This window comes from Marmota monax, unplaced genomic scaffold, assembly GCF_021218885.2.
Source record: "Marmota monax isolate L192 unplaced genomic scaffold, Marmota_monax_Labrador192_F-V1.1 WCK01_AAM20220418_F8-fsc00101, whole genome shotgun sequence".
Taxonomy (NCBI): domain Eukaryota; kingdom Metazoa; phylum Chordata; class Mammalia; order Rodentia; family Sciuridae; genus Marmota; species Marmota monax.
Genome location: NW_026692786.1, coordinates 5522361 through 5550256, shown reverse-complemented (window position 1 = coordinate 5550256; position 27896 = coordinate 5522361). Strand labels below are relative to the sequence as shown.

General features: G+C 32.2%; 1 protein-coding gene across 2 annotated transcripts in view; it reads left to right on the top strand.

Moving 5' to 3' along the window:
• Window positions 1-27896, top strand: part of Uri1 (URI1 prefoldin like chaperone) — a 65665-nt gene that overhangs the window by 1865 nt on the left and 35904 nt on the right. For both annotated transcript variants that reach the window (XM_046448165.2, XM_058580444.1), the window contains one exon: window positions 24559-24593. In XM_046448165.2, coding sequence (XP_046304121.1) covers window positions 24559-24593 — 35 coding nt within the window. Of the gene's footprint in view, window positions 1-24558; window positions 24594-27896 lie in introns of those variants that run through there.

Sequence of the window (27896 nt, the reverse complement as noted above, 5' to 3'; positions counted from 1 at the left end):
CTTCATGAAACTTTGTTCTTTTTTGTTAAACTGTTTATATTTTTTGTTCTTTCAAAACAGACCCTTAGAAGTTGGTGTTTTATTGCCTTTGGCTTTTAGTGGAATTACTTTTGCCTCAAGTGTGTGCATAATGCTGACTAATATGTTTTCTCTCATTTGGCATCTTAAAACATATATTTTTGATTTTATTCTGATGTTAGTGTGACTGAAATAGGAAGGATACTTTTCAAGGGATGCTCTGAACAGCTTGCTGGTATTGTATCCAGTTACATTTTGAGAAAAACAACTGCCTTTGCAGTTACAGTCTAGTGGGAAAGGAATTCAGTGGACATTAACCATGTTACCAAATTATTTGTTTTGTTAAGGTTTATTTGAAACATTAAATAAGTCTGCATGTCTGTCATGGGTATGTAAATTGATTCCCAGTTCATGATAAAACCCGTCACTGAATAGACTACATTTACTTAATAGAAGGATCTGTATCAGTGGACAGGAGACCCTATCATCCCAGAAAATATTTTGGATAGCTAACTATGCTTTAATTATAGTTTAGTACAGGAAGGTTTTTACCTAGTAAGTAGTGAATTAAATTTTTTTGTGAGGGACTTTATTCAGGCTTTAGAATCAACCCATATTTATGTTTTATTTATTTTTTTGATAGTGCTGGGAACAAAATCAAGGGCCTCATATTCTAAGCAAGTTACTGAGTTACACCTCCAGCTCCCAAGTCAACCCAGTTTTAAGAGTATATTACATTAGACACTAGTATTAGAGAAACAGGGTGACATTTTGAATGTAAAAGAGAAAATGTCATAATAGCTTTATATTAATGTGACACTTAGTACTCCTTCAGACAAGTCAGATATGGCTTAGGTCTTGGCCTTTCCCTATGTGGGTTCCATGAGAGAAAATTATGGATGACTATATTTTCATGTTTTTTTCTAGGATAATAAAAGGGAGGAATAAGTTAATTATACATTGGAGGTACATAAAATGGATGCTGTAGGCTTAGGTCATAAGTTACTCTGGGAATCTTGGTTAAGAAGGCCTGCTGAATAATGTGGGTGAAATGTTGCTCCAAAGTTTTTTTTTTTTTTTTAATTCCCCTAAGGAGTATAAGAAGTTTTACCTTGAGTTTCCCTATTTGTCTCTTGTTTATTCACTTAAGCCATTGAATGAAAATGATAAGAAATCAAGAAATTGGCAGTCTGAGGAAAAGAATACATAAGGGACATCGTTTTCACTTTGACTTACAGAAGCATAGCTGAATCATTTCCCAGAGTCCCCCCCCCCTTTTTTTTTTGTTAGTTAAAGAGTTGGCTTATACTTTTTCTTGATCTAGCAAAAAGACATTTAAGAAAAATTCTCAGTAGCTTTGTTTATTTTATTTATTTATTTATTTTTAATTTTTTTATTGAGTAGCTTTGTTTAGAATAATGAAAAAACTACAAATCTAGCATTAGGGGATTGGTTAAATAAATCATGATATATATAATGAGCTATTATGCAGGCATTAAAAACTGTAGAATAGTATGTACAGTATGGTTCCAATTACATGTACATAAATATTCACTTTATTTAGGAAAACATTATTGTTTTAAAAGCACAATTATTGGGCTGGGGATGTGGCTCAAGCGGTAGCGTGCTCGTCTGGCATGCGTGCGGCCCGGGTTCGATCCTCAGCACCACATACAAAGATGTTGTGTCAGCCGAAAACTAAAAAAATAAATATTAAAAATTCTCTCTCTCTCTCAAAAAAAAAAAAAAAACCCAATTATTTACCCAAAAGTTTGTGAAGTTGGATGAGATTGTAGTTTTTTAATAAAGTTTATGTCAATAAAACTTAGTTGTTATGCAAACTGGGATGTTATATCTTTAATTGCTGAAAAGTGACTCTTGGCTGGTTTGAACCCCAGTTAGATAGGTTTATTTCTCAGATACTCCAGAGCTGGTACGTATAATTTATTCAGACATCCTCCAGTTGTTTTCCAAAGGTTTTAATTCTCTGAAAAAAAAAAGGAGGAAAATCGAGATCAACTTTTTAAACTGGATGTCTTTTTTTTTTTAATCGGTAGTAGTAAAATATTTGGGAGAAAAATGTAAGCTACTTGGGGACCCTGTGTAGATTGTGACTGAAGTAGGATTGATGTGGAATATCTTGGGCTGTTCTAGGTTTCCTTGTACTAAGATCTTATTAAATCTGATTCTGTCTTAGAAATGCATTATGTTCAAATTTGGGTTTCTGGCTAAAGGGGATATTTCTGGGAGAGTATATATCTTCAAATGCTATCATCTTTTATTAATGAAACTACTGAGATTTTACTGTAATATGAAAAAAGGTGGTACAAAGTATGGTTTTCATAGGTTTATTTATAGGATAATAGTTAAGATAGGCAAATTCATTAGGATAATTTATTATTGAGTGCCTTATGTAATTCTCACTTGGAATTTTCATGTGGATTATATTTTCCTGATGATAGAGCCTTGGAGAATTAATGCATTAGAAGTAATTAATTAGAAGTAAATATTAAAATAGAATAAATAGAAGTAAATATTTTAAAATTTTCCTCAAGTGGAACAGCTAATTTTAATTATTGGAGGATTTTCATATTTGTCATGATAAACTAAGATTAAGGAATGGTCAGCCTTGAACTCCATATAGCAGCTGTTATTCTCTCTAAGCCTGGAATCCAAGTCATAGAATTTATTCAGCAAGTATTTATTGAGTGTCTACTGTATGCCATGCATGTTCTGCTGAGTGTGCAGTAATGAAAAAAATAGAAAAAGTTTTTGCTTTCATGGAAATTGCGATAATGGTGAAGACATGCAGTAGGCACATTTGAAATATCTGGTGATGGATGCTAAAAAAGGCCAGGTTAAAAAAAAAAAAAAAAGGGAAGGTAAGGGAATTATAGGGAATGCCTCTTATGTAAGTAGTCAGGGAGGGCATGTCTATTACAGTTTGAGCAGAAACCCTACAATAACTGGAGAATTAGCTTGCTGGATGTATGAAGGACATTTTGAAGAAGAGTTTTCTCATTAGTGTGAGCAGATCAGAATGAGTCAGTGTGAGAGCAGCAACAGATCATTTGTTAGAGTTTTTTTTTGTGTGTGTGAGACAAGAAGCCATTGGGATGTGTTTTGAGCCTGATCTTTAAATTACAAATATCCATTTGTCTACTTAGGAAGGGATAAGATTGCATTATATGGAGTGGATTTTATCTGTGCCAGATGTTGTGATATAGGTGTTTACGTATTTGGTGTTAGAAAACTTCATTACCACTCCTATTTTTCAGTCAGGCAGTTGGGTTGTTTTGTAGTTTTTGCCTGGAACTTTCTCCTGGACTGTTTATGTTTTTAGTTCTACTTATTATGTTGTTTTCCAAAGTGGTTATTACCAGTTTACACTTCTGCCAGCATGGTGAAAGGTCCAGCTACTTCATATCCTTAATATCATTTGCTATTGACCTTTGTAAATATGTGCTAGCCTTTCTAGTATTGACTAATGAGGTTGACCACCTTTTCAAGTGTTTGTCTATTTGGATTTTTATTTTTTTTTCTTTCATAAAAATACCTGCAAATCTCTTTGCTCATTTTATTTTGGGATGTTTGCCATATTCTAGTTGTCGTATTCATATCCTCCTGCTTCAACCTCCCGAGTCACTGGGATTACAGGGGTGTGCCACCATGTCTGGCAATTCCTTATAATTCTTTATACATTTTTCGATAAGTGATTTTTTTTCAGTTATGAATTGTAAATTTCTCCCCTAGTCTGAGGCTTGAGTTTCTTTCGATGAACTAGAATTCTTAATTTTAATAATAATTTCCTTTATGGTTGGTGGAATTTTTTTTCTTTCTTTTTTTGAAGTGTTTAAGCATTGAACCTAGGGCCTCATTCATGCTCTGGTATGTTCTCTACAAGTGAACTGTGTTCCCAGCCCTAGCCCTGTCATTTTTTAAGAAGTCTTTTCTACTCATGTTCTGAACATATTCTCTTCTATTATCTTCTAGAAGCTCCATTGTTTTGTCTTGCAGGATAAGATATACATTCTGCCTGGAATTGATTTTGTGAATAGTGGGGGATTGAGGTCAGGTTTCATTTTTTACCATAATGGTATTTAGTTGCCCCATCACCATTTATTGGAAAGATCATCCTGTTTCCATTACATTGTAATCTTTGTCATAATTACATGACTTTATGTGTGGATTTGTTTCTTGGCTGTTCTATTGACTTGTCAATTCTGGCAACAAACCTATGACTTTATAAGTTATATTGATAATATTATCTTAATCTATTCCAGTCCTTATGCTTTCTGTTTCTTTTTCTTGTCTTAAGAAATAATTAGTCTCTCTAGTGCAAGATTGAATAGAAGTGATAGTAGGTGCTGAGTAAACTTTCACAAATTCACCATTAAATAGGATGTCTTCTGTGGGTGTTTTTTGCATTTACTTTTTATCAGATTAAGAAAAAATATCTCAAATTGTTAAAGAATTTTATGAATGGGTGTGGAATTTTAGAAAATACTTTTTTCTAAGTTAAATAATTGTAGGTGATTTATTTAAGAGTGTTTGATTTTTTTTTTTTATCTATTTCATTTTTAGACAGGCAAAGTATGTTTGCTTGTATAGCTTAAGGTCCATTTCATTTTGCAAGTAGGTGAGTTTTAAGAACTCACTACTTGTGAGTTATATTTTATTTTAGAACAATTTGTTGTTAGTACTCAGTATCATGCCAGTCATGAGCCATGATGAAAGAGTGTCAGTTTTTTGAAAGTTAATAAACATAATAGTATTCTAAGGATGGGGGCATTTTCATTGTGTTAGCGTACTCCAATTGGAACAAAAAATAAGAATGGTTCTAAAAAGGTGGAGGGAAAGAGGGAAGGAGGTGCAAGAAATCTGTGCTTTAATCATAATTGCTTGATTTTGTTTTTCCACTTAATATTTTCAGTTTGGGTTTAAAAAACCTTTTAGCTAGTATTATCTGCTTTGCCATCTCCAGATTAGTAAGTCTCAGTCTTCTTAGTCTATCAAAGGGCAGTTGTGCCCCACCCCCTTAAACTACAACTGTTTATTTTGAAAAAATACCCAACTATGGAAAATTTGAGATGTGTAATGAACACTTTTTGTTTAGAGTCGTCAACTAATATTTTATTCCATTTGCTTTTTTAAAAATTGTTTTTGGTAGTTGCAGATGGACAGAATGCCTTTTTAAAAAATTTGTTTATTTTTATGGGGTGCTAAGGATCGAACCCAGTGCCTCACACGTGCTAGGCAAGCACTCTGCCACTGAGCTATAACTGTAGCCCCCTATTTGCTTTTTTCCCTTCTCTATATTTCTTTTTTCTTGCCATGCTATTTGAAAATTGCAGGTATCAAAATTCTTAACACTTAAAAGCGGATATCATTTTAGAACATTCTATAAAACTGTAGTATATTTTTTCAGGCTCAAGAAATTAACATTGACATCTAACAAATTAAAATTTCCTCAGTTTTTCTAAAATTGCCCTTTATAATTCTTCTTTTGATTCAAGATTCAAAGGTCATAATTGCATTTGGCTATATTATCTCTTGAATTTATCCATATTATTTTTCATCTAAAATAATCCTCCTGCTGACTTATTTTCTATGAAATTGTCTGTTTTGAAAGGGTCAGGTCTATTTTCTTATAGAATGCCCCACAATGTGGAAATATCTAATGAATATAATCACAAGGAAATGAAGTTAATCATTTTTGGCAAAAATACTACATAGGTGATGATGACTTCCCATTGCATCACATTAGGAGATACATGTAAGATTAATGTTCTTGGAGGATAGTAGAATGAATCAGACGTTATTATCCTATGTGCATATGTGACTACAGGACCAGTGTGATTCTATATCACATACAACCAGAAGAATGAAAAGTTAACACTTCATTTATGTATGATTTATCAAAATGCATTTTACTGTCATGTGTAACTGGTTAGAACAAATAAAAATTACCAAAAAGATTAATGTTCTCTTTTCTGTCAAAAGTAAACCTGTAGTCTGAGTTTCTTAAAATGTAACAAAATTGTGTTTGCTGTAATCTAGAACTTAAATTTCATAGCGTGTAGTGCTATAATCTAGAACTTAAATTTCATAGTGTGGAGCTGTTTTTAAGTCTCAAAACAATGGTTGAAATAGCTCCACCTCCCCCACATATCTCCCTTTGTCCTTAGTCTTCATGCCTGTAGTGTACTAGGCAATCCAATCGTAACTATAGCCCTTCCCCTCTCCAATTTTAAATTAATCAATTATATAGCTTGTGACCCGGAACTCCTTCTATCAGAGTAAGGGGCAGTGCTGCATTGGGGATTAAAAACCTGGGCAGACTTCCTGCCCAGTGTGTTTGCTTGCCAGATTCTTTTTGGTAGCATCCCTTCTGCAGAAGTAAAGTTTGCCTTGTCAAGTAGCTTTTGAACATGTGTCTGATTTTTGTGACACATATTTCTAGCATGCGTATTGTCACTTTACCTTATTATTAATGTTCCTAAAAACTTACATTTGGAGATAATTTACCAGGTGTTATCCTGTGTGAGGAATAAAAGTGCTTATCCTTGTGTAAGGGATAAGTATCTTAAATGGTAGTTATACTAGAAGGCCATAAATTTTCTATTCCTGAACAGTCTTCTACAACATGGATGATCCTTGCCTACCTCAGCTATTATATTGGTGTTTCCAAGTCATTTTGTAGCCATCTACATTTATTAGCTGGCATTTTTCTGTAAGGAAAGGCCTTGTAGTACTTCCTCTACCTTATAGTATCACTATAGATTCATATCTAGATATATAATATAATGTATTATAATTTCTGTCATTATTCCTTTTGATGTTCACATTGTCCCAAATTTGGCAAATGGAGTACCTGTGAGCAAGCTCAAGCATGCATTTTTTTTCATATGTTCATTCATTCTTTGATTATTACCTTGCCCCCTTTCTTTCTTTTTTCAGTACTGGGGATTGAACCCTGGGATGCTACACCACTGAGCTACACTCCTAGCCCCTTTTATTTTTTATTTTGAGGTTGGGTTTCACTAAATAGTTTGGAACTGTGATATTCTTTCCTCAGCCTTCTGAGTAACTGGGTTGACAGGTGTACATCACCGTTCCACCATGCCCATTAATCTGCTTTTTGGTACAAGATATTTCAGGCTTACCCTGTAGTTTCCCTGCCCCAGTTATGAAATGAACTGTTTCTTCAAAGAGCCCTCATTCTTTTAAATGAGAATTACCTAGAAACTAAGGTCTAGATCCATGTATGGCTAATTGCTATTGGGGTGTTATTGCATCAAAACTCTTTGAGTGGACAGTGCTAAGGAAATGTATTAATATTTGGTATACCAGGAGAAATAATTATATATTTCTTATTTTTTATATCTAAGTTTTTACAAATACACAAAACCAAAAATATAGATAGTGAAGATAGTTTTATTTGAAAGTTTACTATAGGCTTTTAAACATAGCAGTTCTCTTTCAGTCCAGTAAATTTTGGCATACAAAAGTCATAAGAGACTTAAGAATACTGCCACATGTCATTTTAGAAGAAGGGATGGTCCATATTCTTGGTGCAACTTATTGTATGATAAAGTCCTTCCTGTTGAATGGCTCATTGGATTTCCTTTTTGTTCTTAACACGTGTTAGTTTTTACTCATTGATTCTTTTCCCCCCTCCCTCATTCAAGTGAATCTGTCTTTATTCAACATTCACTATATTCAGATGTGTTTAGTTCTTCCATTGGAACAGTCTTTTTTAAGACTTACAGTGATACCCAGATAAATCCTTTTAGAATTCCTTCTTTCAAAACCCAATTGCAATATCTTCAGGGTTTTTTACCCTAGTTTCTGATCTTCAGAAGCTTGAAAAACTTGTAGGAGTAGAAAAGAAATAAAATTTAGAGCTCTTTTATTCCAATAATTTTATCTATTGTGAAAAATATATATGAAGTGAAATTTGCCATTTTAATCATTTTTAAGTGTACACATAAGTAATATTGATTACATTTGCATTTATGCAGTTGTCATTCTTATTTCCAAAACTTTTATCACTCTAAACTGAAACTCTCTAACCATAAATGGTAACTCTCCCATTTTCTACCCCTCATCCTTGGCCCAATTCCTGTGAATTTGTACATTCTAGCCTATTTCATATAAATGAAATCATATAATATTTGCCCTTTTGCCTTGACTTATTTTTCTTGGCGTAATGTTTTCCAGGTTCATCCATGTTGTAGTATGTATTAGAACCTTGTTCCTTTTTATGACTGAAAAATATTCCATTGTGTGTGTATATATATAAAATTTAGTTCAGTGTGTGTGTGTGTGTGTGTGTGTGTGTGTGTGTGTGTGTATAGTACATTTTGTTTGTATATTCATATGTTGTTTAGTACATGGATTGTTTCTACCTTTTGGTTATTGTGTATAGTGCTGTTGTGAACATTGCTGTGTAATAATCTGTTTGTGTCCCTGTTTTCAGTTCTTTGCGGTATAGCTAGGAGCAGAATTGCTGAGTCATATGGAAACTATTTAACGTTTTGAAGGACTTGCCAACTGTTTTCAACAGTGAGGACACAATTTTACATTTCCATCAGCAATGTATGAAGGTTCTAGTTTTTCCATATCTTTGTCAACACAACACCTATTTTCCATGTTCATTCATTCTTTGATCACTACCTTTCTTATTATGGCTATCCTAATAGGTATGAGGGATTACCTTATTATAGTTTTGGTTGCTATTTTCCTAATGACTAAGGTTGTTGCTCATCTTTTCATGTGCTTATGAGTCATTTATATTTACATTTGGAGAAATTTTCATTCAAATCCTTTGCCCATTTTTTAATTGGTTTGGCATTTTGTTGAGTTGTAGGAGTTCTCTATGTCTGGATATTAAATTCTTATTTGTAATTTACAAACATTTCCTTCCTCAGGTTCTCTTTCTTAATAATGTCCTTTGATATACAAAAGTTTCTAATTTTGATGAAATCCAGTTTATCTATTTTTTTTTTTATTGCTCATGGTTTTGGTGTCAGATTCTAAGATTTCATTGCTAAATCCAAGGTCTCAGAGATGTTTTATTCCAAGAATTTTATGGTTTTAACTCTTATATTTAGGTCATTGATTCACTTTGAGTTAATTTTCATATATTGCTCATTATTGAACTTAATAAAATTCATTCAAAGTATTGTCATCTGAAGACTTATAATCTGAAACTTAATTTATACTGTGATTTTCACCATTGTCATTAGTGTCTTGTTTGGCTATCCAGTATGGTTTTTACTAACCACATATGTCTTTTCCACTTGAATTTAAATTCAAGTAGTTAAAATTCAGTAGAATTTAAAAATTCGTTTTCTTAGTCACAGTAGCCATATTTCAAGTGCCCATTAGCCATATTTGATGATTAACTGCTGTTTACTTGGACAATGTTGATATTGAAGATTTCCTATCAAAGAAATTACTGTTGAGCAGTACTGGTTAAAAATGCTATTGTTTCCAAAAAAGCAAATTACCCAATCAATAAATGGGCCAAGGACTTGAACAGAAACTTCTCAGAAGAGGATATACAATCAATCAACAAATACATGAAAAAATGCTCACCATCTCTAGCAATCAGAGAAATGCAAATTAAAACTACTCTAAGATACCGTCTCACTCCAATAAGAATGGCAGCCATTATGAAGTCAAACAACAATAAGTGGTGGCGAGGATGTGGGGGAAAAGGTACACTCATACATTGCTGGTGGGACTGCAAATTGGTGCAGCCAATTTGGAAAGCAGTAAGGAGATTCCTTGGAAAGCTGGGAATGGAACCACCATTTGACCCAGCTATTCCCCTTCTCGGACTATACCCAAAAGACCTAAAAAGAGCATACACAGGGACACAGCCACATCAATGTTCATAGCAGCACAATTTACAATAGCTAGAATGTGGAACCAACCTAGATGCCCTTCAATAGATGAATGGATTAAAAAAATGTGGCATTTATACACAATGGAATATTACTCAGCACTAAAAAATAACAAGATCATGGCATTTGCAGGCAAATGGATGGCATTAGAGCAGATTATGCTAAGTGAAGTTAGCCAATCCCTAAAAAACAAATGCCGAATGTCTTCTCTGATATAAGGGGGGTGATTCAAAATGGGATAGAGAGGAAGAGCATGAGAAGAAGACTACCACTAAAGAGGGAAGAGAGTGGGAGGGAAAAAAGAGGGAGAAGGGGAGTTTCACGGAAGATGGAAGGAGAACCTCATTGTTATACAGAATACATATATGATGTTGTGATGAGAAAAAAAAAGTGTGTCACATTAGATTGGATAGAGAGAAAGGATGGGAGAGGAGGGGAGGAGTAGGGAGGATAGGAAGGGCAGCAGAATAGAATAGACAATATGATTGATGTATGTACATTCCATGTATGTATTATATGTCAAAATACATTCTGCTGTCATGTATGACTAAAAAAATAAAAATAATTCGTATGGTAAAAAAAATGCTGTTGTTTTTTTTTTTTTAATTTATATTGTTTAATGGTTGTGAAGTGTCTTCTTCTGTCACTTTTCTTCTCTTTGCCTTTATGGGCATAAAATGAAAAATTCTGAATTCTCAACTATATTTATTAAAAACCAAGTAGACTATAAAGATGGTCTCTCCAGTCTTTTATTTTCTTGAGAGATGCAGTGCTTTGTGCAATGTAATAAGAAAACTAAAGGATGATGCTTTACTGTTGATTACTTTATCCTTCTAGATAATTTCATAATTCCATTTTTTCTGTATTTTTTGGGGGGGTACTAGGAGTTGAATCCTGGGGTGCATAACCACTGAGCCACATATCTAGCCCCCTCTTTTTTCCCCTCATTTGTTATTTTGAGACAGGGTCTTGCTAAGTTGCTAAAGCAGGCTTTGAATTTGTAATCTTCCTGCCTCAGATTCTGGAGCTGCTGGGATTACTGGTGTGCCCCACTGTTCCGGTTCATTTTCTTATTATTTACTTCTTTTTTTAAACTTAGGAATAATTGATTATGAAATAATTACTGGGGGGGTAATGAAATATAGCCAGATGCAAGAAAAATATAATTACTAGTATCTTAGTCTGTGTTGTTATAACAAAATACTTGAGGCTGGGAAACTTATACAGATTTATTTGGCTCATGATTCTGGTGACTGGGAGTCAAAATAGTGTGGTGCCAGTGTCTAGTCTTGACTAGGGCCCGTTGACTTCATCATAATATGGCAGAGAAGCAGGAAGCAAACTGGCTGTATACAAAAGATACCAAGATGTGGAATGGCCTTACAAGATAGCATTAAACCATTCATGAAGGTGGAATCCCCATACCTTAATCATTTTCTTAAGCTGTATTACCTCTTAAAGGTTCCATCACCTCAACTCTGCCACATTAGGGGCCCAGCTGTCAGTACATGAAACTTTAGGGATCAACCATATTCAATCCATAGCAGTTAGGTTCTGATAGTGTCTTAGACTTATAAAGAGATTCAGTGTATTCATATTTTAACTGCAAAAATAAAATTTTATTCTTTTTTTATTACTGAAATATTTTTTTCTTTATTCCTTGGAAGACCTCTAAGAATGAATAAAGGTTATGAAATATTTTGAACTGCTCAAGAAACTTTGAGAAAGAAACTAAAAAACTAAAATTGGGTTCAGTGGATTCGGATTATATATATCCTAATAAATTGAATTCTGATTCATTACCACAAAAATTTTCCTCAGTGAAAAACTTGGTTCTCATTAGCATGTATATTTATTCATTTGCTATTTTATAATCGACACAAAATAGTTCCAGGATACCTACATTAATGCTACTGCCAACAACAAAACTTTATTAAGTAAAAGGTCAAGATTTCTTTGCAGTTTTGCTTTTCCAGAATTAACTTTTTAGGAGTGTAGCTTTTAATCCCAAAAGTTACTTGAATTTTTTTTTAAGGCAGTTATAACTTGAATTTGCTATACAGTTTCTGTATGTGTTGAATTTTAGTATTTATCTTTTTCACTTAATTTTGTGTAATATATAAGATGTTTATATAGTTTAAAATCACAACTATATAAAAATTATACTGAGGTAATTCATTCCCATCCCTGCTCTTACATCCCCCTAGAGATTTTTTTTTTTGCTTATTTCTGGTTTATTCTTTGTGTTTTCTCTTTAAAAACAAATAAATCCATTTGTTTTCCTTACCCCACACCCCTTTTACACAAAATGTTGCATCTATTTTACCTCTTATTAAATGATATACCTGGGAATTACTTTTGGTTTATAGATTTCTTACCCCCTTTTGTACTTGTATACTATTCCATTGTATGGGTAACCATCACATATTCAGCTTTTATCTTACTGATGGGCATTTGGTGGTTTTTCAGCCTCTTGAATAGTACAAATCATGCCTCATTCAATCACTTTATGCTTACATTGTTTCTCATTTATGGAATGACTTCAAGTGAATTCCTAAAGGCAAGATTATTGGGTCAAAGGGTAAATTAGTTTAGCTTTATCCCTATTTATAATCACCTCTCAAAGAACTGCTACCCTTAATTTAATTGATAGTATTAAGTAAATAGAGGTAAGAGAAATGGAAGAATATGATATCCAAAAGCTAAGGAGCTTGCCTTGCATGCACAAGGCCCTGGGTTCAATAAAAACAAAAACAAAACAACAATAACAACAAACAAAACAACAATAAAAGTTAGGTAGCAAAGTTCCCTTGATTGGCTTTTTTTCTGTGGACTCTCATTTTCCAAATTATAATTTCTTACCTGGAGGCAGTAATTACTGGCTTGTTTTGGTGGTTCCACAATTATTTCTTTTCTACTTATTTTTCATAGTACTCTTTAGGAATGGGACTAGGAGTGTAGCTCGATTGTAGAGCACCTCCTTAACTTGTATTAAGCCTGATGTACAATCTTCAGCATTACCCCCCTGCCAAGAAAGAATGTAAATTGAATTATGTGATTTTGTAACTGTCCTGCTTGTAATCTTTTGAGAACTTCTCATTGTACCTAGTATCATTAAAATGTGCTTTGAGACCCTTATATTGCCTGATTTGTCTCTTTCTAGTTTTTTTTTAAATCATCTTGCCACTTATTCACTTATTTGCTCTACCTTAAGATAATGATCTAGTTGGGGTGCAATGTTTCTTTTAAAACTTTTTTTTTTGAAGTGGGTAGTAGAATAGAATACTCCCATTAACTTGTGAACTTATACTTGATTTCTTAATCTTATAAATAGTGTAGTGTTACTGTAAATAAGGGAGTACTTTTTAAAAAATAGTATATATTGCATATATAGCATATATATGTGTGTGTGTGTATATATATATGTGTGTGTGTGTGTATATATATATAAAGTTGGACACAATACTTTTATTTATTTTTTTGGATGGTGCCGAGGATTGAACCCAGTGCCCCACATGTTAGGCAAGCTTTCTACCACTGAGCCACATCCTAGTCCCAAAATGGGTACTTTTGAAGAGGAGGGGAAAAGAAAGACAAAACTAAGTTATATGCCAGATACTATCCTAAATCCTGAAGTATGTGGGGTATCTTTTCTACCCTCAAGAAACTTGACTTGTAAATGAAACATATTAATAGGAAACAATATAGTGTGATAATTGTTCTCCTAATTCTTTGCTTCTCAATTTTTTATGAACAGTTTCAGCATTCATCTTTTTTCATTGAAATTACTCTACCTAAGGTTATTATCCTCTTTCTTGTGAAACTTCCTATACCCTTTTGCATTTCTGCCTTTTTTTTGACCTCTGTACTTCGTTTGAAATTTGCTCCCAGGTAAATTCTTCTCTAGGAGCTTTTATAATTTTGCTTTTTTCTGGTTCTCCTACATTTGTATCTGATTCGACTTATTCTCTTCAATTTCTTCCTTAAGTGTTTTAATAATTCCTGTATTTCCATCATAGGTTGTCAACTCTTCTTATTCTACATGTTCTCATATACTCTATTGTGCCCATGGCTTTTGCTTGTTGGGAAAGTTTTCTTGGATAGTCCACAGGTAGCTCCATCTCTTGAACTAAAATTTGCCATCTTGTCCTTAATCTACTTGTTATACATTCTGATCCCAATCCAGGGCAACATTCAAACCAGAATAGTGTCCATCTCTTCTTGCTGTGGTCTGAAAGTTTGTGTATAATTCCTCACCACATGCTATTTATATGTTGAAATCTATTCACCAATATTATAGTGTTATATGGTAGGGTCTTTGGGAGAGGATTAGGTTATGAGGGCAGGGATCTCAATAATGGGATCAGAGCACTTTTCAAAGAGGTCCAGGGAGCTACCTTGCCCCTATCATCATATGAATATACAAAAAAAGTACCATTTATGAACCACCAGACATTGAGTTTCTTGACACTCTGATCTTAGATTTCGCCTTCAGAATTGCAAGAAATACGTTTTTTTCCTTTGTAAACCACACATTTCATGGTATTCTATTAAATCATCCTGAATGGACTAAGAATATAACACTACTTATTTTCTTTTTCTCTTTTAAAATATTTTTTTTTAGTTGTTAATGGACCTTTATTTTATTTTTTTATATGCAGTGCTGAGAATTGAACCAGGTGCCTCACACATGCTAGGCAAGCATTCTACCACTGAGCCACAACCCCAGCCCCCACTAATTTTTTTTTTTTTTTGTCATTTCTACTTATATAATCTGTATATTCCGTCTTAAGGATCACCATCTTAATTTGGACTCTACTTGAAAAATAATATGCCAGAAGTTTCAGTAAATATTACTATGTTGCTAGTCTTTTTAATTGTAAGCATCCTGGTGTTACCTCATTGTGCTTTTTATTTTGCAATTCTAATCTGTAAGCTTGTATCTATTTATTTAAATATTAAATTATCTCATTTATTACTTAGTTGCAGTTTACTCATTTTGCCATGTTTTCCATTTGTCACACTTTTTATCTTTTATGTTAGTAATTACTTTTTTTAAACTGGGCATTAATCCCCAGTACCATATCAACTGAGTTACATCCCCGATCCTTTTTATTTTTTATTTCAAGACAGATTCTCCCTGAATTGTTGATCACATCTCAAAGATGTGATCCTTCTTTCTCAGCCTTGCAAGTTGCTGGGATTACAGGCATGGACCACCATGCCCAGGTAGTAAATATCTTTTAAATGCTATTAGCTTGATAGTTAAAAATTATTTTCCTTTTAGTTATTACTCTGGAGATTACAGTATGGATTCTTTACTTATGGTCTACTTTAAATTTTCCAGTTCTGAAATTATTCAAATAATCATTCAGTTGTTTTTCATTAAGCATTCCTCCTTCACTTGTCTATTGTATTTTTAACCCCAAAGATATTAGAATTATTATTGTTTTAAGTATTCAATTTTCATTTTAACTTAATTCTGAACTAGCAGCTCCCCCCCATCCCAACACACACACCTTAAGTATTTTAAAGATGCCATTACCTTATCTTTTGACTTATGTCATTTTTTTTTTTTTTTTTTTGGAGTCTTATACAGGTCTTATTATTTTCTTCCTAGAGTAACTAGTGCATTTTCCCCCCTTTGCCTGCTTTGGTATTTCTCTTTGGTTTTCAGGTGTTCTATTATGATAGGCCTCCATATGGTTTTCTTTGTCTTTTGTAGCCTGTTTTGAGTATGTAGTTTCTTGAATTTGTAATTTGATGTCTTTTGTCCAAATTCGAAAATTCTTATCCATTCTTCATATATATATATATATATATATATATATTTTTTTTTTTTTTTTTTTTTTTTTTTTTTTTTTTTTTTGGTCAATGTCTCTTCTATTTTTGGTATTCTGGGTACACATTAGATATTTTGTCACTACTTTTATTTCTGTCTTTTCTGTGTTTTCTATCTTCCTTTTGCTCTGTATGCCACTTTGGATGGTTTCTATTGACATATATTCTTCTGTTTTCTAATTTACTGTTCTAGTGTATCTGTTGACTTCTTAATCACACTAGTTGTGTATTTTATTTCAGAATTTATGTTTTGAATTCTAAAATTTTATGTTTTGAAATTCTAAAACTTAGCTTCCCTGTCTGACATTTTTAGCCTTTCTTCTATTTTTATGAATGTAGTAATCATAAAGATTTACTGGCATTAGTTAGCATTCTGTTACTACAACAAAATACCCAAGATAAATCCACTTATAAAAAGAAAAGGATTATTTTTACTCATAGTTTTAGAGGCTTCAATCCATGACTGATTAGCCCTATTATTATCTGTGGCAGCCCAGTGTATGTGACAGGAGCTCATGGCAGAGGAGGACATTTACCTGACAATGGTGAAGGAAAGAGCAAGAGATATTTATTCTATGAGATATTTATTATTCTAAGAGATATTTATTCTCCAAGGGCATGCTCCCAGTGTCTGGAAGACTTTCTACTAGGTCTCATCTCTTAAAAGTTTCCTACCACCTTCTAGCACCAAGGTGGGGACCAATCCTTTAACACATGGGCCTTTGGGGGATATTTCATATCCAAACTATAGGAACATTATTACTGCAGTATGGAAATCAAACGAGGCTCTATTTTGTAATGTGTATTTTTTTTCCTCTTGGTTTCTTGTCAGCTATTCTTGTTTTTATGGATTGCTTTGTACCTTGTAACTTTTGATTGGGTGTCCAACATTGTATTGGAAAATTGTGTAGCCTGTAGATGATGTTACTCTTCTTCAAAGAGGCTTTCCTTTCAGCAGCCAACATAATGTACATGGAGTATGTCTTTTTCCCAAATTATAATCTTGTATATGTAGCTATTTCTGTGTTCTTTTTCATTGGATTATTTCCCTATATATAAACTAGTATCACATTTCTTATTTTAATAACTCTCATTATCTGGTAGTAAAATTCTTTAGCTTTGTTCTTCAAAATTACCTATTCTTTATCTTTTTCTTTTTTTTCATATACCCACTATCAATTTCTTTTTTTTCTCTCTTTTTTTAATTTGTTTTAATTAGTTACACACGACAGTACAATGATCTTGACATATAATACTATCTTTTTCTTTTTTTGTATATATTTTAGGACCAGCTTTTCTGTATTTACAAAATAACCTGCTGGGGTTTTGCTTGGAGTACTTTGAATCTAAAGATCAATTTGGGGAGAACTACTGACATGTTTACAATATCAGGTTTTTTAGTTCATGAATATGGGACAAATTTAGGATTGTAATAATTTCTTAGTTGATCTTTTTTTTTTTTAACCATTTTAATGCTTTTTATCTCTTATGACACTTGCCTTCAAATCAAATACTAGTGTGCACCAACTTATTTTCTTTTTCTCATGGTCTATTATTACTTTTTCTCATTTAACTTCAATTTATTTGTGTTCAAAGTGTATCTCTTATAAATACCATGTAGTTGTGGTTTTAGTGTACAGTTAACATCTTTTCCTTTTATTAGTCAATTATGGATAATATTCAGTTTTTTCACTTTCCTATTTGACGTTTTGTTTTAAAAATCATAGTAAAATATATATAACAAAATTGGACCATTTAACAATCTAAATGTAAGCTCAGTGACATTAATTATATTCACATTGTCGATCAGTCATAATCGCCATCCATCTCTAGGTCTTCTTTTTGTCTTGCAGAACTAAACCTCAGTATTAAATTAATGACTCCTTTTTCCCTCCACTATTCCTTGGCAACCCCAATTCTACTTTTTCTGTCTGTATGAATTTTATTAGTCTAGATACTCATGTAAGTAGAAAAGTGGTATCTCGTTGTGATTCTATTTCACTTTTTAAATGTTCTTCCTGTTTTTATTTTTATTTTTTGATTTATTTTGCCGGCCTTTGAATTAATCAGACAACCCTTATTGTTATTTCTTCCTGTTAATTTATTTGTTTGTTCTATACTTTATATATACTTTAATAAATGTGCTATGTGTTTATCCTAATTTTTTTTTATTATTATTTTTTAACCAGGGAAGACTCGGGGCTTTAATTTGGATATTTTCTATTCACCTACCAACAAGTTAAAAGATTGTGATTTGCGCCGTATTTAATCTCCTTTTAACAACATTTATTAAAATGTTTTTAGATACTTCAGTTGTAGAATCTTTTATTTTGATTTTCAGTGGAATTTGCTTTCTTTTCATGTATTTCATCATTTCCTGTGTTTTCTTGAAAATATGAATCACGGTTATTTTAATGTCCTAGTTTAACTCTGGTATCTAGATTGCATGTGTATGGTTCTGTTTTCTATTAGTTTTTTTCTTTATTCCTTTTGATATTTAGTCTTGTGATCCTTAGCATCTTGGAATCCTGGTGAGTTTTTATTAAATGCTGGGACTGATATATGCTTCTGAAGGTGATATCTTCCTTGCCTTCTGCTAGGTAGAGAGAGCATGAGCTCCTCATCTTAATCCCAGCAGCCACTGAATGGAGTAAAGACCAAGTGGTTGTTTCACTCAGAGATCTGCTACTCTTGGCTGCTCAAGGGCTTTCTTCTAAGAACCTGTATTTGTTCACCAAGGACACCTTCTCTGGCAGACTTTTGAACTCCTTATTTTTGCTTCATCCTAAGCTCTGCTTTTCAGTTTTTTAGTTCAGCTTTTTATCCTTCGTAGCTTTAAATCCTTTGACATTAAATTCTGAAACCAACTGTATGGTTAAGACCACTCATACCTCTTACTTTGTTTCTATAGCTTTGTCAGACTATCCAAGGTTCTGCTTGTTTCTGTCTCCCAGATGTTGTTGCTTAGGGTCCAGTGTAATTCTTAGCTTCTTACCTATGCCCACAGTTGTCCAAGAAAAAAAGCATTCTCAGATTATTAGCTTAATTCTCCATTTCTCCTTTCTGAATCTTTAGCTTCTTTTTATCCTTGTTCCTTTGACAATTTTTTAAAAATATTTATTTTTTAGTTGTAGTTGAACAGAATACCTTTATTTGATTGTATGTGGTGCTGAGGATCGAACCCAGGGCCCCCTGAGCCACAACGCCAGCCCTTGACAATTCTTAACTGCCTTTGGCTTAGCTTTTCGTTGCTGTGACAACACCTGAGAAAAGCAGTGGTAGAGGAGGAAAGCTTTATTTTGTATCCACTGTTTCAAAGGTTTTAGTTTATGTTGGTTAACTCCGTTGTTTTGGATCTGAGGTGAGGCAGAACATCCTTGTGGAAGAGTATGGTGAAGGAAAGCTTCTCAGTTCATGGCAGCCCCCAGCAACCAGGTATAGTTTCCGAGGGTACAATTCCAGTGACCTATCTCCTCCAACTTTATGCAGTGTGCCTACAATTCTACAGCCCAGGCTGTCCTTGAACTTGGGATCCTCTTTTTCACTTTCCTGGTAACTGGAATTATATACTACCACATGTGGCTCTTAGTTTTTGGTTACTTTATTTTACTGTAGTCTTACAATGTAGCTCTTAGTTTTTGGTTTCATTTTACTTTAGTCTTAAATGAAAATTTGCTGTTTTAAGTAGTCAAAATTGTATTTTAAAGATTGGTTTAATTTTACTTTTTTGTTACTAGTTAAGATACTCGCCTCCATTTTTCTATTTGTATTTACTCTTTAATGAATTACTTGTTTACTTTGAATGTTCCACAGGCATATTTTTGTCCTAATCTGTGTGAGAAGCTTAAAGTTTTCTTAGTGTTTGTTAATTGTAAACCATAGAAATGCTTAGAAGGAAGTACTGAAAGAAAAGTTAGGAAGAATCGGTGCATCTGTTTCAGATGGTTTGTTAGTTTGTGTGCATTATTTTATAAACTGAGAAAAACATTTCCTCAGACTTGTGGTTTTGTGAGTATAGAGCTGTCCTTCTTTAAAGGGACCATGTGCTTATATGTTAGGTGAATATTGTTGAATAAAGTAGACATGGCCTCTACCTCATAGAGCTTTTAATCAGTACAGTTAGAAGTTCCTGATACCTAATTTAAATAATCCCAGACTTTTCAGTTATCTAACACTGATTGTAATTGTTACTCATCTCAAACATTTCTAGTAGGAGAAAACTGTATGTAATTAGGACACTTGGGATTAGTAGTAATAAATACTCAAAAAAAAAAAAAAAAACCAAACTAATTTGTAGGTAAAATCTACAAAGGAATGAAATGTACAGTACCAAAGCACTTTAGACATAGTCCAGTATTTGTATAGACCAGGTCAGAATTCTGAGAATGCTTTAGGTGAGGAGAAAATGGGCTAAAACAAAAATCAGGATTAAAATGATCATTTTGATTTTATCCTGGCTAAATTTTAAAATAGCCTTTAAGTGCTTAAAGATGTGGCCTCATGTAATTGGACTTAGTTTTTGGTAGCAGTTTTGCTTTCCAGTATATTTAGAATGTAATTTTTTTTTTAACATTGAAATGGTTTTCTTGAAACTAAAGTCTAGTAAGAGAAGCAAATCATATAAATTTAGACAGCTTTGATGAGTACATTTTCCAAATTGTTATATTATAGATTAACCGATATAGGAAGAATTTGAAATTGTAGTAAAGTAAGGAAAGTTTTAGAAGTGAAGTGAAATGTTTTTTGAGAAAAATATCAAAAATCAAGAAATATACTTACCTTTTTTGACTTTCTCCTTCAGTCTAGTTTTTATGTGGCACTGTATTTAACTCACAGGTTGATGCCCCCTTGTGGTCTCTTACCAAAATAAATAGTACAAATATAAGTGCTAGAGTTCTTATTGCATGTTAAAACATTCATTCATTCCTTTATAAAATAATTTTGAAAAAGCAAATTATGGGGAAAAACAGTAAAAAATTATTATTCCTGTTGTCTCTATAATTTATCGATCTTACAATTTATCAAATATAATCCTTATTTATTTTAGTTGTAGTTGGACACAATTTATCAAATTTAATTTTTATTTATTTATTTAAATTGTAGTTAGACACAATACCTTTATTTTTATTTATTTTTATGTGGTACTGAGGATCAAAGAGTACTCTACTGCTGAGCCAGAACCCCAGCCCTTTATCAAATATCATTTTAACCCTTTGTAACAATATAATAGCTGGACCCTGATGTACAGAAAAATAGGTTGTTTGGGTAGATTGTTCATCATGGTCATTATGGGCATCTAACTCCCTTAATTATTACAAATTGTTAAAACTGTGATTATATGTCAGAGTGATTATGAGGTTAGCTTATTACTTCCCAGCTCTCCGCCCCCAAACACATATATTCACATATTCCCCCTCCCTCCCTCCCTTCCTCCCCTCGGGCACACATGGTATTTGTATATTTACTTATTTGGTTGAAAGGCCAGAAGAAATAAGGATTTCTACTAGTGAACTGGTGACTTTAAGCTTATTGGCTTTTATTGACAGTGTCTTCTTTATATTTGAGTGTTAGTTGTATAAGGAGGAAGTGGAGGAGAAACAGCAGCAGCAATCAATGTTTTAAGAAAGATTATAGATGTAAACAACTGCCTTTCTTTTACTCAGTAAGTTTTGTCAGGGTTGGAAACAGTCTAATACAAAGGGGTATGGACTTTGAGATTTTAAAGATCGGGTTTTACAACTGATTTTCATCTCCTACCAGTTTTTGGACAGTTGTATAATATTGGATAAACTACTTTATCTCTGAATACAGGTTTCTTCTCTTTAGAAAGAGGTTAAACCTAACTCATTGAAATGTTTGCAGCTTGATATTTATCATTTGAAGTCTTGGGATAGACCATCGTTCTTCTAAATCCTAAAAGGACACTTTGGAGATGTAAAGAAAATATACCATATAATTTTGTAGCTACTTTATTGTTGATAAGTACTTCCAATGATAGTTTGTATTTTAAAAAGTGGTGAATCGGGCCATAGTTTTGTTTCTTTATCATGGATACTTATTGCTGTAGTACTACATAAGTACATATTTTATTTACAAATTCTTGACTTACAATCATTATATTGAAGAATTTCCTAGGTCAATTATTTTAATAGTATAAGCCTATTAATCAAATTATTTTTTATAAAAATGATGCAGAAACTTTTTTTAAAAAAGAATAATATTTGAAAATTTTGATAGAATTATCTTTAAAACAAAACTAGTATTGTTCCTTTATAGCTATCTTTGTTTTGTGGAAGTAAACAGAGCAATGAAATGTTTTTTGGTTTTTTGCTTTGTTTTTCAACAATTGTTGATAGAACCAGAATCACTATCTTGTGGTCACTTCATTTAATAATTAAAAGAGTTACTCTGAATTCTCTGTCAGAAGAAGCAAGATACATTGGAATTTACTTCACAGATAAAGAAGGTGTTTTGTTTTGTTTTTTAAACCCAGGTACATTCAACTTTGAATCATATAATTTTTCCTAAAATTTTCTTTGGCAGGTTAAAATCATCTCAGAATATAAGTGCAACTGTAGAGTTTAAATACTTTTTGAAAATTGGTAAACCATAAATTGTATAAAAATATAATAGTAGACACACCATCAGAAGGTTATTCATTTATTTTCGTATCTGTCTTTTTTTGTTCCCCTTCTTTCTAATTTCTAAAATATTACATCTGTGGTCTGCATTAATGCAGTGTCTCTGATGTTAAAGACATCCAATAAATACTTTAAAGACAACAATAAATACTTTAAATATAAAGCAATATTTTGATAGTGAAAGTTTCTCGTAAACTAATGAAATGGATTTTTGTTGGTCTACCCTGAGTATCTGTTCCTAGGGAGACTATTTTAGGAAAGAAAAGGGATCGGGGGAGTAGAGGAAAGGATGGCTAGAACAAAGTGGAAAATAGACTGTGTGTGTGGGGAGTGATGGCAAGAATACATGCCATCCTACCAGAGACTTGTTTTTAAATATAAAAAGCATATGTGCCAAATTTACATATTTACTAATTAAAAAGGCTTCCTGGAAACATTAAGTAGACTATCTTCTATAACCTTTAACACCGTCACTAATGGATATAGCCTAGAAAATTTCATCGAAGGTCCTTTAAATAATGTAAATGATTATGAATATGTAACTAGTTAATATGCAGCTATGAAAGGATTATCATGTAGAGGTTAATGAACATTCTGCTCTTATGGTTTGCAGGGCTTTTCTTTTTGTGCTTTTGGCTCACTTCATGCTTGGAAACACATGCATTGGTATTGGAAAACATCCTGACTGTTTTGGGTCTCATTTTTTAATGGGGCTGTTAAATAGGAACTTTATAAAATGAATTTCTTGAAGATTTTTTTCTTTTTTAAATTTACATTTAATTCTGTTTGTCTATTTTATAATTACTGCCAAATCAGAAACAGTAAAATAGATTGATGTAGTTTTAGCTTGGCTTTTCCAGATGTAAAGTCAGTACTCTATTATATAGTACCACTGTTATTAAGTGTTGCTATGTGATTGATACTTACTAAGAGATCTTCATTCTAAAACGGACTTTTTATGCTGAGTTAATGTGTAGTATGGTTGGGTATCTGATTACAGCATGTATTTTGGTACAGGATTACTGCCTTAGTATTTAAAATGTACCAAAGAAGGACATTTATTTCAGGAATTAAATGTTATAATAGAGGAATTTAGTGACAAGTCAAAAAAAAAATCTCGTGATTTTTGGTTGCAACATTGAACATAGCCAATATTGGTATTTAGAACTAAACTAGAGCAGTGGGTTGCAAACCAAATCATAACTGCTGTCTTTTTCATGTGACCTTAGCATTTTGGCTTTTATTCCTTAGTTTCTCTGTCTCTAAAATGGTGCTGTGGTATGCTAGATTACTATTTAAAATTTTTATTAATGGGTGATTTAAAATTAGGTGATTATCAATCTGTAAAAATAATATTAATTTTAAAAGTGTGATTCAAAAATAGTGCTATTTTAAAATTTATATTTTTCCTCTACTCATTAGGGTTTTTGTTTTTGAGCATTTTGAGAATCTGTTACAATATCTCAAAGGAAAAAAATAACATTTGTTCTTAATTCCATGGTTTTAGTATTATAAACCTAGTTTAAACTGGCTGTGAAGTGCTTAAAATTTTATCATAATTCACTGGGGAAAGAATGAGCTGTTCAGAGCAACTCTTTATCCTAAGTATTTCTTCTTGAAATGTAGTGAAAAATATCACTGAACTCATTTTTAATGCATCAGAATAAAAATTACAGGTGAAAACATTTGGAGATATACTGACAAAATAAAATATTTTCACTACTGTCATTTTTTTTTCTTTTTTTTTTTACTGATGAAATGTGGATGTTACATTGGTTTCTAGTTATTTATAACATTTGCGTATTCTACAAAATATGTAACAGTGAAAACAGGTCTGTAGATTGTACAAAATACTAGTTATCTTATATCATATGTCACCTAATAGTTATGAAGCGAGTTTTGTACCAAAGTATGAATTGGAAAGCTGTAATTTGTTCTGCAGTTATCAGCCTGCATTAGAGGGTTATGATAAAGTGAACTGCTTAAAAACTAACATTCACATCTCTGTGCATTTGACAAATAAAAATGTATGCTGAAATGCTATTAAATCTGTAAAGCTACTGTTCTAGTTTTCTGATAGACTATTTTTGTTACTCTTTGCATAGCTCTGTTTTTTCATGAATAGTTATCTGTTTTTATGACAGGTGGTCACTAACTGCCAAGAGAAAATCCAGCATTGGTGAGTGAAAGATGATTTTATTATATTTCTGAAATACTGTTGGGGTCACCTACTTGTATTTAAAAAATGTGCGTACTGGTTTTGTGTGTGACTGTGAGATCAGTAATTGAGTTCTTCTAGTTATCTCCATTTTGGGTAGCTTTGATATTAATTTGTATATTTTTATCCTTTTCTGAATTACATATTCCCTGATTTCTTGAAATTGTTACATTTGTGTTTCTCCATTTTAAAAAATGTTAGAATAATATTAATATCATGAAGTATAAACTTAGTCATATTTGAACGTAACTGGTCACAGAGAGCTCTGAGTATTTTCTATATTGCTAGTAGAAAAATAATTGGGATCAATTGTTTTAAAATAATGATGGAAATATGGCACAGATAAATTTTTTGAAAGTTTGAAAATAGAATTTTCTATATTTCAGAACTTGTTTTATGGACTACACTTTTTTAGAGAGAAAGAAAGCATATCTATTAATGTGTTAATGTATAGTTAACAGGACAATGTTTGGTAAATAACATATTTCCTTTTTCTTCTGAGGAAAATGCTCAATTTAATAGTGAATAAAATCTTATATTTTGAGTTGTCATGAGATATAGCTGTTGATCTTACAGATATCAAATTACAATATATCCATGCTGTGTTTACGAAGATTTTACTGAGAGAACAACAGGAGCTGTCTTGATTATTGTCTGCAGGGTTATTGCAAAATCATGGTAACTGCCCCTTTAGTAGTGAGATTAAACCTTCGGTTATACACCATCAAGCATATAATATTTTAAATTTATTTTAAGAGGCTTTTTCTTCATGCCTGAGAGATCTCCAAGGAAATAATTTATAGTTAGTGTATATCAAATGTTTTTTGGTATAAATGCACATGGTCTGCAAGCAGTGGATAAGAGTAAAAATCAGTGCAATCTGTACACATCATCTTATTAAATTTTGACTATTGGCTTGCAGAAAATAATCTAAAACTAATGATATCCACTTTATAAATAAAAATTCAGGACTTCATTAATTTTCAATAAATGCAGCATTGTAGTTGCATCCATGGTGGTGTAAGTCTGTCAACATTTCCATAAATGGACTATTCGTTTTTCATTATACATTCAGTTCAGGTTAAAATGTGAAATGCAAGTCCTTGGCCAAAGAATGCTTTTCTCTTGAAAATTTGGCTAAAGCGATTCATTTTAAAAATAATTCTCAAGGGACATTTTATTAATGTGAACTTCTGTCAGTTTTGGCAAGGGGTTAGGAAATTAGAAAAGGATCTATTAGAACAGATACCAGCTTACATAAATATGTAAGTAATAACCTGCTTCTGGTTGTTTTTTGTAAAATCCTTCCCTATTAAGAGAGTTCTTTAAGAATAAAATGCACATGTTTTTATCGTATTATCCACAGTTCCTTCTTATTTGGCACGAAATAGGCACTTAATGAGTGCTTGGATAAATGAAGATGAAATATATAGTTTTTTTTTTTTTTTTTTTTTTTTACCTACCATTTTAGTTTAAAAATGGTTTTAGCAGTATACAATCCTGGTGAACAGTGACAGGTAAGAAGTAAGAGCAGGTTCATGTGACCCTATCTCACATTCTGAAGCCTTCCATATTTGCCTAAACACATCTTAATATCATACCTTATCTGTACATTAACAATTAAAATTATTTTTTTTTCAATTTACATTTGCTTCTTCCTTTAATTACTTCTGATATGGCTTATGGAATAGACTTTCTGTTTGCTTTATATTTATTCATGTACAGATGGATCATGTAAATATTCTATCAATATTGATAGCATCTAAATGGCCAGTGAACTCATCAGTTTATTATGTTCAAAAATTAAAACCAAAGTGTTTCCATTCTTTTGAGAGCCAGGAAATTGTTATTTGGGAGCATTGTGGGATTCTTCTGATATATTTACATTGTTTTAATTCCTCAAACACTCATTGAGTTCCTTCCCCATTTCAGTATTGTGCTATTTGGAGTTGAAAGAATCTGCCATGGAGGGATTTATAGTCAGGTGCTAAACAGAGAAGTCACAATAATTTTGTGCTACTTGCAGAGATATGAAGCAAATACTGAGGGAGTTGAGAGGCTAGAGCCATTCCTAAGCATGTCTCACATACTATTTTTAAAAACATGTTATTTTTAATTCTTCTTTGACTCTTGGTGTTAGCCCAGTCTGAAATACAATTGTGTAGCTAAGCTTGCTTTTTTTATGTATATATATCAATATAACAAGGGAGAGCAAAATATATGAAATAAAAAATTCATTCTTTTGCTAGTGGTATATATGCTTGTTTGTACAATTTTAAAGGATTCTTTTATTTAAGGGACAAGTAATGTATAATCTAGGCTTCAGAAATAATTTTGATTTTTTTTTTTTTTTTTGAAAACACATAATAGGAAGTAAAAGTATTTATAGAAAAGTATGAGTGAAAATGGTCTGGGACCACAGGACCTGCCCAGAAAAATCTCTTCCATAAAATTAAATCAAATTCTAAAATGGTGGTGAACCAAGAAATTTATAGTATTTGTTTATTTGATAATAACAGATTAAAAGGAAGTTCTTGAGCCTAACAGATGAGAATTTGTTCAACACTATTTTAGAGCTAATACTTAATACTGGTTCTTATAAAATTTTTTCCCCTTAACTCAGATAAGGTATAGTAAAATCTAAACACATTTTCTCATTAAAATGTGAGTGTGTATCCCATTGTTTGTTCACTAGTGGTTGATTATTCTGTTTGTGGATTATTTTTAATTTTTAATTCTTTCTCAAAGAAAATGGAATTTGAAGTCAATGGGAACTGAACATATGTAAGAAGAAACCATGTATCATTTGTGCCCTTTTATATATCTTAAATTTTGAAAGAAATGTATTGCCTAATTAAATTTTTTTTGCTTAAATCTTAATGTATAGTCATTTTTAATGTCTTAAAGATATATGCTACATTCGAATCCTCTCATTTATTAACTTTGTAACCTTGGGCATTTATACCAAGTGTTTAATTTTCCTTGTAAAATGATGATGCCATGTAACTCACAGGGTTGTAGTGAACACCAAATGAGGTGATGTCTAGAAACTACCCAGCCTGGCATTCAAGTATTATTATTATTTAAAATTTTTTTTTAGTTATACACAATATCTTTATTTTGTTTATTTACTTTTACGTGGTGCTGAGGATTGAACTCAGTGCTTGACATGTGTGAGGCAAGCACTCTGCCATTGAGCCACAACCCCAGCCCTCAGGTATTATTAATAACACATACATAAACAAAAATGCCTGTTTTGTAAAT